Source organism: Akebia trifoliata, chromosome 1, assembly GCF_017979445.1.
Source record: "Akebia trifoliata isolate Shusen 1 chromosome 1, ASM1797944v1, whole genome shotgun sequence".
In the NCBI taxonomy this organism is placed as follows: Eukaryota; Viridiplantae; Streptophyta; class Magnoliopsida; order Ranunculales; family Lardizabalaceae; genus Akebia; species Akebia trifoliata.
The window spans coordinates 2,818,186-2,831,230 of NC_141375.1; the positions used below are offsets into that span (position 1 = coordinate 2,818,186).

General features: G+C 43.9%; 2 protein-coding genes across 2 annotated transcripts; both read left to right on the forward strand.

Annotated features, from left to right (window-relative positions):
• Nucleotides 1–346: 346 nt before the first annotated feature.
• LOC147410377 (uncharacterized) lies at nt 347–3,160 on the forward strand. Its single transcript, XM_086427955.1, has 3 exons — nt 347–694; nt 740–1,008; nt 1,060–3,160. Exons 1-3 carry the CDS (start codon nt 347–349, stop codon nt 3,158–3,160), a joined length of 2,718 nt encoding a protein of 905 aa, XP_086284081.1.
• A 4,754-nt stretch (nt 3,161–7,914) lies between these two features.
• On the forward strand, nt 7,915–9,888 carry LOC147410378 (B3 domain-containing protein REM8-like). Its single transcript, XM_086429889.1, has 4 exons — nt 7,915–8,442; nt 8,545–8,881; nt 9,228–9,286; nt 9,631–9,888. Exons 1-4 carry the CDS (start codon nt 8,371–8,373, stop codon nt 9,886–9,888), a joined length of 726 nt encoding a protein of 241 aa, XP_086286015.1. The 5' UTR covers nt 7,915–8,370.
• The last annotated feature ends 3,157 nt before the right edge of the window (nt 9,889–13,045 follow it).

Sequence of the window (13,045 nt, forward strand, 5' to 3'; positions counted from 1 at the left end):
CTAAAGGAGGGCGTCGAGAGACGGAAGAGCGCAGGATAGTTCATACCATCACAGGATTATTAGGGGCCGAAGTGCCGTCTAGGCGGGAGATTCGAGAGAAGGTAAAAAGATCCGACATATGGTCGGGGTTAACAGTGTGGCGTCAGGAGTACGGGTAGTTGGAACGACAAACCACGGAGCAGATCCCTGGGCAATCGTATTCACAGAGAGTGACCTAAGGGGGACAGCAAGGCCCCATCAGGACGCGTTAGTAATCGCGCTCCCAGTGGGAAACGTCGAGCTCCGAAGAATACTTGTGGATTCGGGGAGCGCGGTGGACATTCTCTTCCTAAGCGCGGCTAAGAGAATGGGGGTTTCAGGTAGTTTGGAGCCAACGCCGACCCTCGTCTATGGGTTCAACGGTGCCGCTAGCAGTTCGGTAGGAGAAATCACACTCCCGATCTCAGCAGGGTCTAAAGTGGTAATGACAAGATTTGTGGTAATAGATGCAGACTCGGCTTATAACGCGATCTTGGGCCGGAGATGGATACACGAGATGAAAGCAGTCCCGTCAACCTATCATCAAGTTATTCGTTTCCCGGGTAAGGAAGGAATAATGGAAATCAGGGGAGATCAGGAGATGGCGCAGAGGTGTTTTCACCTGGCTTTGAAGCAAGACCGAGGCCCCGAGGCCGTCCCACCGAAGAAGAGAAAGGTGCCTCCAACTGTTAATGAATCTTCGTAGCAATTACAGAAGCAGCCGCTGAGCGAGCAGCGGGTAACAGTTGAGGAAGTCGAAGCCGTGGACCTCGGTGGCGATGGAGGACAGATAGTTAGTGTTGGTACCACGATGTTGCGGGAGGAGAGGGCAGCACTACTCCAACTTCTGAGGGCAAACAAGGATGTATTCGCATGGTCATTAGAGGACATGCCTGGGATAGACCCGTCGGTGGCGTGTCATAGATTAAATGTCGATGAAAGCTTCCGACCTATTAGGCAGAAGCCACGAAGGCTGTCGCCGCGCCTCAGGTAGGGGGTGAATGAGGAAATCGAAAAGCTTTTGAAGGCCGGGTTTATCAGGGAGGTGGAATACCCGGAATGGATAGCGAACATAGTGGCAGTACCGAAGAAGGATGGGAGGGTGAGAGTGTGCATCGACTTCACGAACCTGAATAAGGCGTGCCCAAAGGATAGCTTCCCGCTGCCAAGGATTGATAGGTTGGTCGATGCCACTGCTGGACATGAGAGAATGTCGTTTATGGACGGATATTCGGGGTATAACCAGATCCCCCTAGCAGTGGAAGACCAGGAACGAACATCATTCATCATCGAGCAAGGGCTGTTCTGTTTTAAAGTTATGCCGTTCGGTTTGAGAAATGCCGGGGCAACCTACCAGAGACTCGTGACAAAAATGTTCGAAGGATTGATCGGGAAGATTGTGGAGGTATATATCGACGATCTGTTGGTAAAAAGCAAGAGAGCGGGAGAGCATCTGGCAGACCTTAAGCAAACATTTGATCGGCTGAGGAGTTTCAAAATGAAGTTGAATCCGAAGAAGTGTGTCTTCGCCGTTTCCTCTGGGAAATTCCTCGGGCACATTATCACCAGGAGAGGTATCGAGGCAAACCCAGACCAGATCCGGGCGTTGGTAGAAATGCCGAGCCCCGCTAACCAAAAGCAGGTGCAGAAGTTGGCAGGGAGAATAGTTGCGCTGAACAGGTTTATCTCCAGGGTATCCGATCGATGCCGCCCGCTCTTCGCGTTATTGCAGAAGGAGAAGAATTTCGCATGGAGTACGGAGTGCGAGGTAGCCTTTAGCGACCTAAAGAGGTATTTGGGGCAGCCACCGATCCTTAGCTCTCCGGAAGAGGGAGAGGAGTTGGGGATTTATCTGGCGACCAGTCCTTCATCGGTAAGCTCAGTTCTCTTTAAAGTTGAAATGGGACGGGAATATCCTATTTATTACGTTAGCAAAACATTGGGCGTATCGGAGGTTAAGTACACTAGGACGGAGAAGGTGGGATTGTCGCTCGTTTACTCGGCACACAAGCTCAGGCCCTACTTCCTTTCCCACCGCATCCGAGTTGTGACGGACACCCCGCTAAAAGAGATGATGCACAGATCCGAAAAGTCAAGGAGGATGGCGAGGTGGGCTGTAATCCTCGGAGAGTACGACTTACAATTTGAGTCCCGGACAGCAATAAAGGGGCAGGTATTGGCAGATTTCCTTGCTGATTTCCCGGTTGAGGATCCGAACTGGGAAGAGTTGGAAAATGAAGACGAAGGGACGGAAGAATTGGAGCTGTGGGACAAGCAGGCAGGATGGAGAATTTTTGTCGATGGGTCGTCGAACTACTCAGGCTCGGGGGTGGGAATAGTAATTGTAACACCGAGCAATGATAGATTGGAAAAGGTAATCAAACTCGGGTATGGGGCATCAAATAATGAAGCTGAGTACGAGGCAGTTATCCACGGGTTGAGGATGGCAAGCGAGTTGAAAATCGGCCGGGTAAAGCTATGTACCGACTCCCAACTTATAGCAAACCAGTGCAACGGGAAATTTGAAGCAAAGGACGAACGCATGGCGAAATACCTGATCTCAGTTAAACGGGAGATTGAGAAGTTCGACCAAGTGGAGATATGCCAGATACCTAGGGATGAGAACAGGCATGCGGACTCGTTGGCTTACATTGCCTCAATGCTAGGAGAGACGGAGGGACGATCTTTACCGGTGGAATACCTGCCTAGAGCAAGCATCGAACATGAGGAGAGGGAGTGCGCACAGGCCGAAAGAACGCCGGGATGGATCGAAGAATTCACTCAGTATTTGCGCACAAAGGTTCTGCCCACAGACAGAGGGGAAGCCAGAAAATTGCTTCGGCAGATCGGGAAATATACTCTCATCGGGGAGGAGCTGTACAGAATGTCTTTCGGGGGACCACTTCTTAAGTGCATTTCTAAGGAAGAGTCTGAGTTCATAATGGCGGAAATCCACGAGGGAATCTGCGGCAATCATTCGGGAGGACGGTCGCTCGCCAACAAGGTTATCAATCAGGGCTACTTCTGGCCAAGGATGCAGGAAGACTGTAAGGGGTATGTGAGGACCTGTGATCAATGCCAAAAACATGCCCCCATGCATCTGCAGCCAGCCAGTGAACTCCATCCTATGAAATCACCCTGACCGTTCTCGATATGGGGAATGTACATTGTGGGACCTCTACCTCGGGGAAAGGGGGGCAAGCTATTCATCCTAGTAGCTACAGATTATTTTACTAAATGGGTGGAAGCTGTTCCCCTTACACGGATTCGGGAGGAAGAAGTTATCAAATTCACGTGGGAGCACATCATAACGCGGTTCGGGATCCCTTATGCGTTGATCTCTGACAATGGAACTCAGTTCAAGGGCAACCGCGTGCAATCGTACTTCAAGGAATACAGAATCCGTTCTCTGCAATCGTCGCCAAGATATCCACAGGGAAATGGCCAAGCTGAAGCATCAAACAAGACAATCCTCGCGAACTTGAAGAAGAAGCTGGAGGAACACAAGGGAAGATGGGTAGACGAGCTACATAGTGTCCTTTGGGCGTACCGAACCACGGCGAGAAGGGCAACAGGTTTCACTCCGTTCGCACTGGCCTATGGAACGGAAGCCGTTATTCCAACCGAGATACAGGTTCCTACAACAAGGACGCTAGTGGCCGAGACCGGGTTCAATGATGAATTGGTGGCACGAAATTTGGATTGGTTGGATGAGACACGGGAAAGATTGGCACGGTACCAACAGGTGTTAAAGAGGTCTTATGACCGGAAGGTACGTCACAGAGAGTTCAAAGTCGGAGATATGGTTCTACGAAAGGTATTTTCTAACACCAAGGAAGTCAATAGCGGAAAGCTCGGCTGTAACTGGGAAGGCCCATACATCGTGCGCAAAGTCGGGGAAACAGGCGTGTACTACTTGAAGACGTCGGCAGGGGAGGAGATTCAATCACCATGGAATGTATTCAATTTAAAGAAATATTATCAATAAAGCCATCTTTGCGCCTATGCCTGCTGTTCAAGGGAAAGCCTCGGCTCCTCCATCGGAGCCGAGCCCAACTGAGGAGTTGGTTCAACGGAAAAGCCTTTGTCCCATCACGGGGACCGAAAAGCCTTGGTCCCATCACGGGGACCAAGCCCAACTGAGGAGTTGGTCCAAGGGAAAGCCTCGGCTCCTCCATCGGAGCCGAGCCCAACTGAGGAGTTGGTTCGACGGAAAAGCCTTGGTCCCATCACGGGGACCAAGCCCAACTGAGGAGTTGGTCCAAGGGAAAGCCTCGGCTCCTCCATCGGAGCCGAGCCCAACTGAGGAGTTGGTTCGACGGAAAAGCCTTGGTCCCATCACGGGGACCAAGCCCAACTGAGGAGTTGGTCCAAGGGAAAGCCTCGGCTCCTCCAGCGGAGCCGAGCCCAACTGAGGAGTTGGTTCAACGGAAAAGCCTTGGTCCCATCACGGGGACCAAGCCCAACTGAGGAGTTGGTCCAAGGGGAAGCCTCGGCTCCTCCATCGGAGCCGAGCCCAACTGAGGAGTTGGTTCGACGGAAAAACCTTGGTCCCACCACGGGGACCTAGCCCGGCAGAAGGGTTGGGTTAAAGGAAAACCTCGGCCCCTCCATAGGAGCCGAGCCCAACTAAGGAGTTTGTCCAAAGACAAAGCCTCGACTCCTCAACAAATGGCCGAGCTTAACTGAGGAACTCATCCGAAATTAAAAACCTGGTCCATAATAAGGAATCTGATTTAGAGTCAGAATTCCGGATCTTCACTGGCATGAGCCTAAGGAGTTAGGTATAGCTAATTATTCCGTTTGTTCTTTTTAAGTATAATGCCTTAACAGAAAAACAGAAAAGAGAAAGCAAGAAGGCATGAGAGTCGACGAAAAATATGTATATTTATATATTTACATTAGGAGTACATATGGAGTTACAAAAACATGCTAAAAAAAAAAAAAAAAAAAAATAGAAAAAGAAAAGAAAAACTATTCGTCCGTTACAATCGCTACCACGGCATCTTCGGGGGCTTGGATGTCCACTGGTGCAACTGGGGCTTCGGGAATCGGCTCGGGAGCAGCAGTTGGTGTGGCTTCCGGGGTCACCTCCGGCCTCTTTGCAGCGGCCTCGACTTTCCTTAGCTTCGCCTTCAGCTTATTATAAGCCGTCTCCCAGGCCTCCTCTGAAGAGTCCAGCTGGGCCTGGAGGAAGTTGAGCTGATCTTGGAGTGCTCTCTCCTGTTCTACCTCCTTCGCCTTCACCAGTTCTTCTAGGGAAGAGATCTTCCCCTCCGCCAGAGCTAGCTTGTCTTTATTCTGCTCCAGCTCGGATAGTGCGCTATCCAAGCTTGATTGGAGTTTCTGGGAATTGGCCGCAGCCGCATCCCTTTCAGCCTGTAGCTGAAGGAGGCGACCTTCCGTGGACCTAAGGCTGTCCACGGAAGCATCGCGGGATTCCACGAGCTTGGCCACGGCGTGTTGCACCTGATAAGGAGAAGAAAAGAGTTTAGATGGAGGGACAAACCGGAAATAGGATTCGAACCAAGGAAAATAAAAGGCAAGGATGAAAGCTCACCACCGCCAAAGCTCGGAACGCTTCGTTCGAGAATTTTGCCGAATCCCCGGCAAAACTCTTGCGGACTTTCTCCACGTCCCGCGGTAGGGCGGAAGCATCGAAGATTGCCCTTGCTATGGCCGGGTCGGACAAGGCCGAATCTTTGTCCGACACCGGCCTGCCCCTGATTGTGGGTTGGATTACCCAGGGGGAAGGAGGCGCGACCCCCCTCTGCACCGATCCAGCCGAGGATGCCTGCGATGGCTCGGCCGGATGGCAGGTTTCCTCCGGAACTTGAGGAGGGGGCAGTTGGAGCACTGGGGCTGGGGAACGGGGCCCCCTCCTCAACCTCTTTAGAAGAGGTTGATGGTCTTCCTCTTCTTCCTCCTCAGGATCGGCATGTCTTGCCCCGGGAGTTACAGTTGGTATTGCTGGGGGAACCACAGCAACTTCCTCCTCCTCAGAGTCGGAGGCGAGGACTGGTGGAGGACGCTTAGATTGCAGGGCCATTTCTGCTGGGCGGATTGACGGAGGTAGAAAGGCCGTGACTTGATTGTACAAATCGGGGTTGGAGAAGAGGTGGGTGATCACCACGGAGTCTCCCGGGAACCTGTCTTTGGCCGGGCCTGCATAAGTCGGACGACACATATTCAGTCTCTAGGCAAGAGAATAGAAAAGAACAAGAGGAGAAACACTTAGTAGCACTCACCGTGGGTGTTGAAGAAGGAATAGGCCAGGGAGGGAAGCTCGTCACCTTGGGCGTTCTCCCACTGACCGGACAACTGTATGGGGAATAAAAACCACTCCTTGTCCGAGTCAGGTAACTCGACCAAGGAAGGCTTCCCTCTCCTCTTCGATAGATAGAAGAAGCCCGGCCTATTCGGGCACTTCTTCAGAACGAATTGGGCCCGGATATCCCAGAGCCCTAGCTGGAGGCCGTCCTCCAGCCTACTGTTCATGTGCTCGAAGGCACTAATAAGTCGGAAGAAATTTCCGCTCATTTGGCCGGGAGCTCTCCGGTAAAAATTCAGAACCTCCCGAGTCAGCCTACTCAGAGGGACTCGGAGGCCTGCTCTAAATTGCCCCCAGTATACCACCGTGGTACCTGAAGGGCCTTCCCTGAGCTGTGTGGCCTCGTCTACGTAGGACAGGCCCACATTGGCTGGGACACCGAATGTGTCCCTTACCATCTCTAATGGGGGACAGGCAGGGGAATAAGATTTCCCCTTGGCCATGGAGGAGGACTAGAAAAGGAGTAAGAAGAGAAGCTAGAGGAGAGGGGTTGCCTTGACTTTGTTACCTTTCTTTTTTTTCCTTTCCTTTGCCCTCTTCTTTGAGAATGATCGGAGACCTCTCGCTGAGCAGCTGACGACCGGAAGGCGCAACAAAGGCAGGGCAAGGGCACAACAGACGCGCGAGCAGAGAAAATAGGGCAGAGTAACGGCAAGGAATGCGAAAGTGAGTAAAAATGGGAAATGGGAAGAGTATTTATAGACTAATTAGGCCTCGAGATGTGCGGCCAGGATCAACGGACGGGGTTTCTCAGATGGGTTATGATAGGGTATTAAATAACGCTGAGAAACCCGATATGACCGTTCGCCCCATTGCACGCGAATCGAGCCATTCCCCGGGCGCCACGTGTCCTCCATGCAATAATTGCGCCGTTTAAAGCAACCGACCGCCACCCTCGAAGAACGAAAAGGCTAAAACACGATTCGCCATAAAGAAATCATTAATCCTAGCTGAGATCCAATGGGAGGTTGCCACGTGTCAGCTCACTGAATTCTTATCGATATCCTCGAGCACCCGAGCAATTCGCCGGAATCCTCGAGAGGGGGTATTGTGGGGGGGAATTCTGGAATAGGACACGTGGCATGAGTTTGAGCTCGGAACTATCTCCAAATCTCGGATTGACGGAAAGTAAAACCGGCAGATTGAGATCCTCGGGTGCAGGGAAGTGATTGAGCTCGGACCTTAGCCACCGGTAAGTGAAATGATACGGGTAGAGGCAGTATAGGTCGGTTGTACGGATCTGACATATGCGGCAATGGACTGACAGCATTCACAGCTCACGTCACCACAGAGGTAGCAGGGCAGTTGCAACAACTCCTGCAGCTGACATGTCAGGGAGTGGGCTAACCGCCCAAGGTCACTTCAAAGGATGGCACAGAAATCGAACCAGATAAACGCCTATATAAGGAAGAAAACTTCGAGTAAAAGAGGTTCGAATTCTCCTTCTCTAAACACATTACACTGATCAATTTGGCTAACTTGATCGTCGGAGTGGGCTGTTTTGCAGGTCCCCCGAGCCGAAAGAGAAGGAAAGTGTAGAGCCATTTCGTGCATCTACAGGATCCATGGCAAACGCGTCGAGAATATTGTTAAGAGATCTGCTAGGGAGAACCTACTTCCATGTTAACCATCTCTCTCTTGATTTTGTTCGCCTATAGAATTATTCTATAACCCAGAAGAATCGGATCATGAAGTAAGCCCAAAAAGAGTGAAATCCTTATTTAGTAAGGCTTGTCATACTCATCTTACAAGCCATTGTACGGAAGGAGAACCAATGCTTGGCGTGAATTTATGGTCAATGTCTCATAACTCATAAGAGAAAGAAACCCAATGTCATTGGCCGTGAATTTATGATCAATGTCTCATAACTCATAAGAGAAAGAAACCCAATTTCATTGGCCGTGAACCAGTGATGTCAGTGTCATACTATCATGAGAGAGAGAGAGAGAGAGAATGTTAAGTAGTCTTCATGAATCTGAAGCGGTAGCTAGCTCTTCACCCCTGGAGAGAAGGAAGAAGGGATGGAGAAGACATCAACAAGAATCCAACGCCACTTCTTTAAGCCCATACTTTCTCATTCCACCTTACAACTTGTGAGTCTCTGTCACCATTGTTTATTTATTTTTTTACTTTTTTTTTTTTTTTCATTTGGGCTTGAAAATCAACTAAGCAAACGCAACAATGTTTTATTGCAGTCGATCCCCAAGGGATTTCTGAAGTACTTAGATGGAGAGAAGTGTAATGGAGAAGTGATCTTGAAAAGTAATAGAAGCACTAATGAAAAATCATGGCGTGTGAAGATGAATAAATTTCGATTTGAAGAGGGGTGGAATGATTTCTTCAAAGATCATGATCTACATGAAATGGATTTACTTGTGTTTGGTTACGAAGGTGGAATGGTGTTCAATGTCATGGTGTTTGATGCTACTGCATGTGAGAGAGTATATCCACCGTTGGATTTCAAAGGGAGTGATCAGAAAGAAGAACTAGTAGACAAGAAGCAACCTATGAAGAGTTTTGGATGTAAGTTTGGTATGTATTTCTTTAAGAGAGATTCTATTGCTAGAGACTAACTTTTACTAATAGCACCGTAATCCACATGACAACAAGAAAGAATATTACAAATCTTTGTCTGCTCTTAGTAAAAGTTGGTGTGACAATAGAAACTCTCTTCTTTAATTGATTTTTCTTTAGGACTATCAATGGACTGGGCCTAGTTGTGCCATAAACTTAACCCAAATGTTCCAGAATGGGCTGGGCCAAGCTTTGCCTATTGAAAGCAATAGCCCTAGGTGAAAGTCATTTTAAAGTTTAGATTATGCCTTGGATGCATGAGAATGTTGGTGTTGGTAATTTGTGTCATCAATGGGTTTTGTAGGTTCAATTGCTACTCCTCAGTTCACGTCAACTATCCGTAACAGCAGTAGAGCTTTCATGGTGAGTTAAATTTCTAGTGGGTTGGAATGGCGAAGTTTTAATTTGTGCGTTTTATTTATATAATTTTAGACACATGGTTTAACATCAAATCGAGATTCGTTAAAAAAAAATGGTGCTAAGCTAATGAGAGCTTATATTGCCGCACAAACTTTTACTAATGGGACTCCAAAATGTGCTCTAATTCTTAGGTGATTTACATATTAATTGGGGGTGGTGTTAGCACAAGTTGGTATGGTAATAGAATCTCTCTATCAAAGTAGGCTTTGATAATTTCACAAATTTAAATTGAGTACAAGAAGGCATTAGTGTTTGCTTGATATAATGGTAATGTTGTGTGGATACAGTACTTCCCGAGAAAATTCTCGAGTTCCAATGGTCTCATAGGAGGACGACGCATAATGACCCTTATAGATCATGAAGGTCGGTCTTGGGAGGTGATTTTGAGGGACAATAGTGCTGGTCAAGCTTGCATCGGATGTGGTTGGCGTGATTTTTCAGATGCAAATGCCCTAAAAAAGGGAGATAGTTGCACTTTCAAGCTCATATCAGCAGGGTTGAAACCTGTAATGGAGGTTACTATCTCCCGCTTAAATACAACATGAAACTACTTTCTTTTATTGTGTTAGACTTATGTATTTTGCCATGTAAAGAGCAATGACAAAAGTTTTAAATTTTGTGAACATTTGGACCTTTTTAAAGAGAATTATAGGTTTTTAATTTGTTCTATCTTAAGATTTGGGTCCCCTGGCTGATAAGGTTGTCAGCTTCTCGTATTCAGAAGGGCTTCTAGTTGTTAATTTTGGTGTTTGTTGAACTCTTTTTAGTTGATGATTTTTAGTACTTCTAGAATGTGTTTATGATATTAATTTAATATCACCAAACAACAGACTGCAAATCTTTGGAAGTGATACAGAGAAAAGTGCTTCCATAGGAGCACTTTCCTTGGAAGTGATACGAGTAACATCTTGTACGTTTTTTTATTAACCGTATATTACCAACTTAGTTAATTGAATGAGTTCCTTTCTTATTTTCTTTGATCCATGATTGAGGATATACCCATGGGTGGATTAACAGTGGTAACAATTATACTACAATTGAAATAGTGTAGGTAAAATACCTCAAATGTAGGGTTGTAGCGAAATAATAAAATCTTGAGAGTTCGAGGTCGATCAACAGGAATTATGTAAAAATTGAAATAAAACTCAGATGAGGTGAAAGAAGAAGTGGCTTAAACTATGAAAAAGATGAATTTTCCCACCTTTATATGGAGTAAAAATTAAATGATTTAAAATAAAATTAAAAAAAATTAAGACATTGAGGATCCACTCAAAAATCACAATTTATTCATTTAATCTTTTTTTCCGATTAAGTTCGAATAAAGATTCTCCTTAACCGGATGATATAATAATTAAATTTGAAACTATTTTCTAAAATATTTTGAAAAATATAAGATTGTCACGTGTTGTACATTCACATATTACAAGGATTCTTTAAGCAATCAATGTAACAATCATTGTAAACACTCTATTTTCGCACTCGCCTGATTAATCAACTCGTCAATCCGATTGTGACGGTTCCCAATGATGGATGAATATTCTAATATTTTTTATTTATTATTAGATATGTTTCAGAAATTCGATTAAGGTATCTCAAGTAAGTAAAACTTTAGAAATCACGTTACGTTAGAAAAATATGACCCAAAAACTTAGAAATCATTATTGTGAGACAAAAAAAAAGCTTTACGTGAAAAATTACTTTAAAATGATCAAATTATCAAAATACCCCTAATATCAAAACCTCCCTAAAGCCTACGTTACGTTTAAAAAAATCCTTGCGAACACATAAAATAGTAAATTAAAACCATATAAACTGTTTCGCTAATTTTCACCAAATTTGAAAAAATTATGAAAATACCCCTCATAGGGTCTGCGACCATTTCATGCAAAAAAACCCATAAATGACACAAACTGATGCTCTCATTGAATTCCTTATGAAAAACTAATTTTAAAATATCTCAAAATATTGAAAAATGACTTCGAAACACAAAAGCCCTCTTTGAGGGCAAAACGATAATTTTTCAACTTTAAAAATTTAAAATTTTGAAATTAATAATTAAAATATTAATGAATGTGAAGTGAAACCTTAATAAATTAAGTTTAAAATTTTAAATAAATAAAATTAATTAATTAAGCCCACGGGCCAAATTTTAAGTGGTGGCCCACTTATTCAAGTGGGGCTCACCTGATATTTATTAGAAGGCCCCTCCATTTGGGGTCCCAAAGAATTAAAATATAATCAGGGGGGTTCTCCAAAAAAATTAAAAAATATTCTTTCATTGTACGTAAGAATGAAAACACTAATTAACTTTATCTTAAAGAGACTTAGTCAAGCTGAAAAACTTTAAAAAAATTCTATAAATAAGAGTCTCCACAATCGAATCTCGCAGGTCAAGAAAAATCTTAGGAAAGAGAGACAAAAAATTCTCCTAGCCTTTCCAAAATCCTAAATCTGAAGTCCTAAGTCCTTATTTAACACTCAAAAATCCATAAAAAACATTTATAAACCCTCTAAAGACCTAGAACATCCGACAAATACTCAGATATAAGAGGGGAATATCTCATCTCGAAGATCGAAAGCTGATCCAATGATGGAGATAAAAGCAGGAATACTCATACGAGGAACGCACTTTGCCAGTACTGAGGGAATCGGCCGTCACAATCACCCAGGTAAATATTTATTTATTTATTTTATTGTTTAGGTTATTTTTTTTAGCAATATAATTTTTGGAAAAAGTAGATATCGACATTTGCTAGGTGGGATTGGTGCCTAACACCTTCCAATCCCGTAACGTGATCCCCAGACCCATAATTTCATTTTCGTAGATTAATGTTATTTATCGATTTTGAGTCATGTTTTGATTCCTAAACTGTAAAACTAGGTGGTGACTCCTAAATACTAAAAAAGTGAATCCGTAACTTGCGGATCGAGGGCGCTTTCAATTATTTACAATGAATTAAGAAAAATTTTCAAACTTTAAATATAACGATTGTGTACAAAAACTCAAAAAGAATTTATAGATATAGAATTAATAAAAAATAATTAACATACATTAAATCAATCCAAAAATAATATAAACATATTAATCCATCAATATTGATCGAAATAAAATTACAATCTTTGAATTTCATCACTAATCCTAGATAGGATTTTAGCCAACAATTTCTATAGACGAGTCCATCAAAATTATTGAATAAAAAATTAAAAAAATAAATTAAAAGAAATTAAAGAGGACGAGATATTAGAGATGAAAATTGGAGAAAATGAAAATAATGAAAAATTTAGAGAAATAAATAATGGTAAGGAAATGAAAAAATAATAGAAATAAATTAAAATAGAAGTTAAGAGATGTAGGAGGAAAGAGAATTTAACATGTGGAGGAAAGATAGAGAAATAGAAACAAGAAAGATACGAGAAAAATTTATAAGATTTTCTAAAGAATTTCTAGAAATAGGAAATGATTTGTTATCTTTACGTAAGAGAATATCTAGATATTTCCAATTTTTTTTAAAAAATTTATTTTTATTTTTTATCCCTTCCTTTAACTTGTCTCATAATTACTTCCTCACTTACATATTTTATTCACAAAAAAATCAATTTTTAACATTTTTCTTATATTTTGAACCTCAACACCTACAATAATGAAAATTCAATTAATTAGGTCATATTAATCAAATTAATATTAATTAATTATCATAAATT

What these genes read in the sequence shown, in the direction of transcription:
- LOC147410377 (XM_086427955.1), top strand. Translation starts at nt 347, where the DNA reads ATGGGGGTTTCAGGTAGTTTGGAGCCAACGCCGACCCTCGTCTATGGG. An exon ending in TCCCACCGAAGAAGAGAAAG is followed by an intron (nt 695 to 739) that starts GTGCCTCCAACT and finishes TTACAGAAGCAG; the next exon opens with CCGCTGAGCGAGCAGCGGGT. An exon ending in AGGCTGTCGCCGCGCCTCAG is followed by an intron (nt 1,009 to 1,059) that starts GTAGGGGGTGAA and finishes CGGGTTTATCAG; the next exon opens with GGAGGTGGAATACCCGGAAT.
- LOC147410378 (XM_086429889.1), top strand. Translation starts at nt 8,371, where the DNA reads ATGGAGAAGACATCAACAAGAATCCAACGCCACTTCTTTAAGCCCATA. An exon ending in CTCATTCCACCTTACAACTT is followed by an intron (nt 8,443 to 8,544) that starts GTGAGTCTCTGT and finishes GTTTTATTGCAG; the next exon opens with TCGATCCCCAAGGGATTTCT. An exon ending in GAGTTTTGGATGTAAGTTTG is followed by an intron (nt 8,882 to 9,227) that starts GTATGTATTTCT and finishes TGGGTTTTGTAG; the next exon opens with GTTCAATTGCTACTCCTCAG.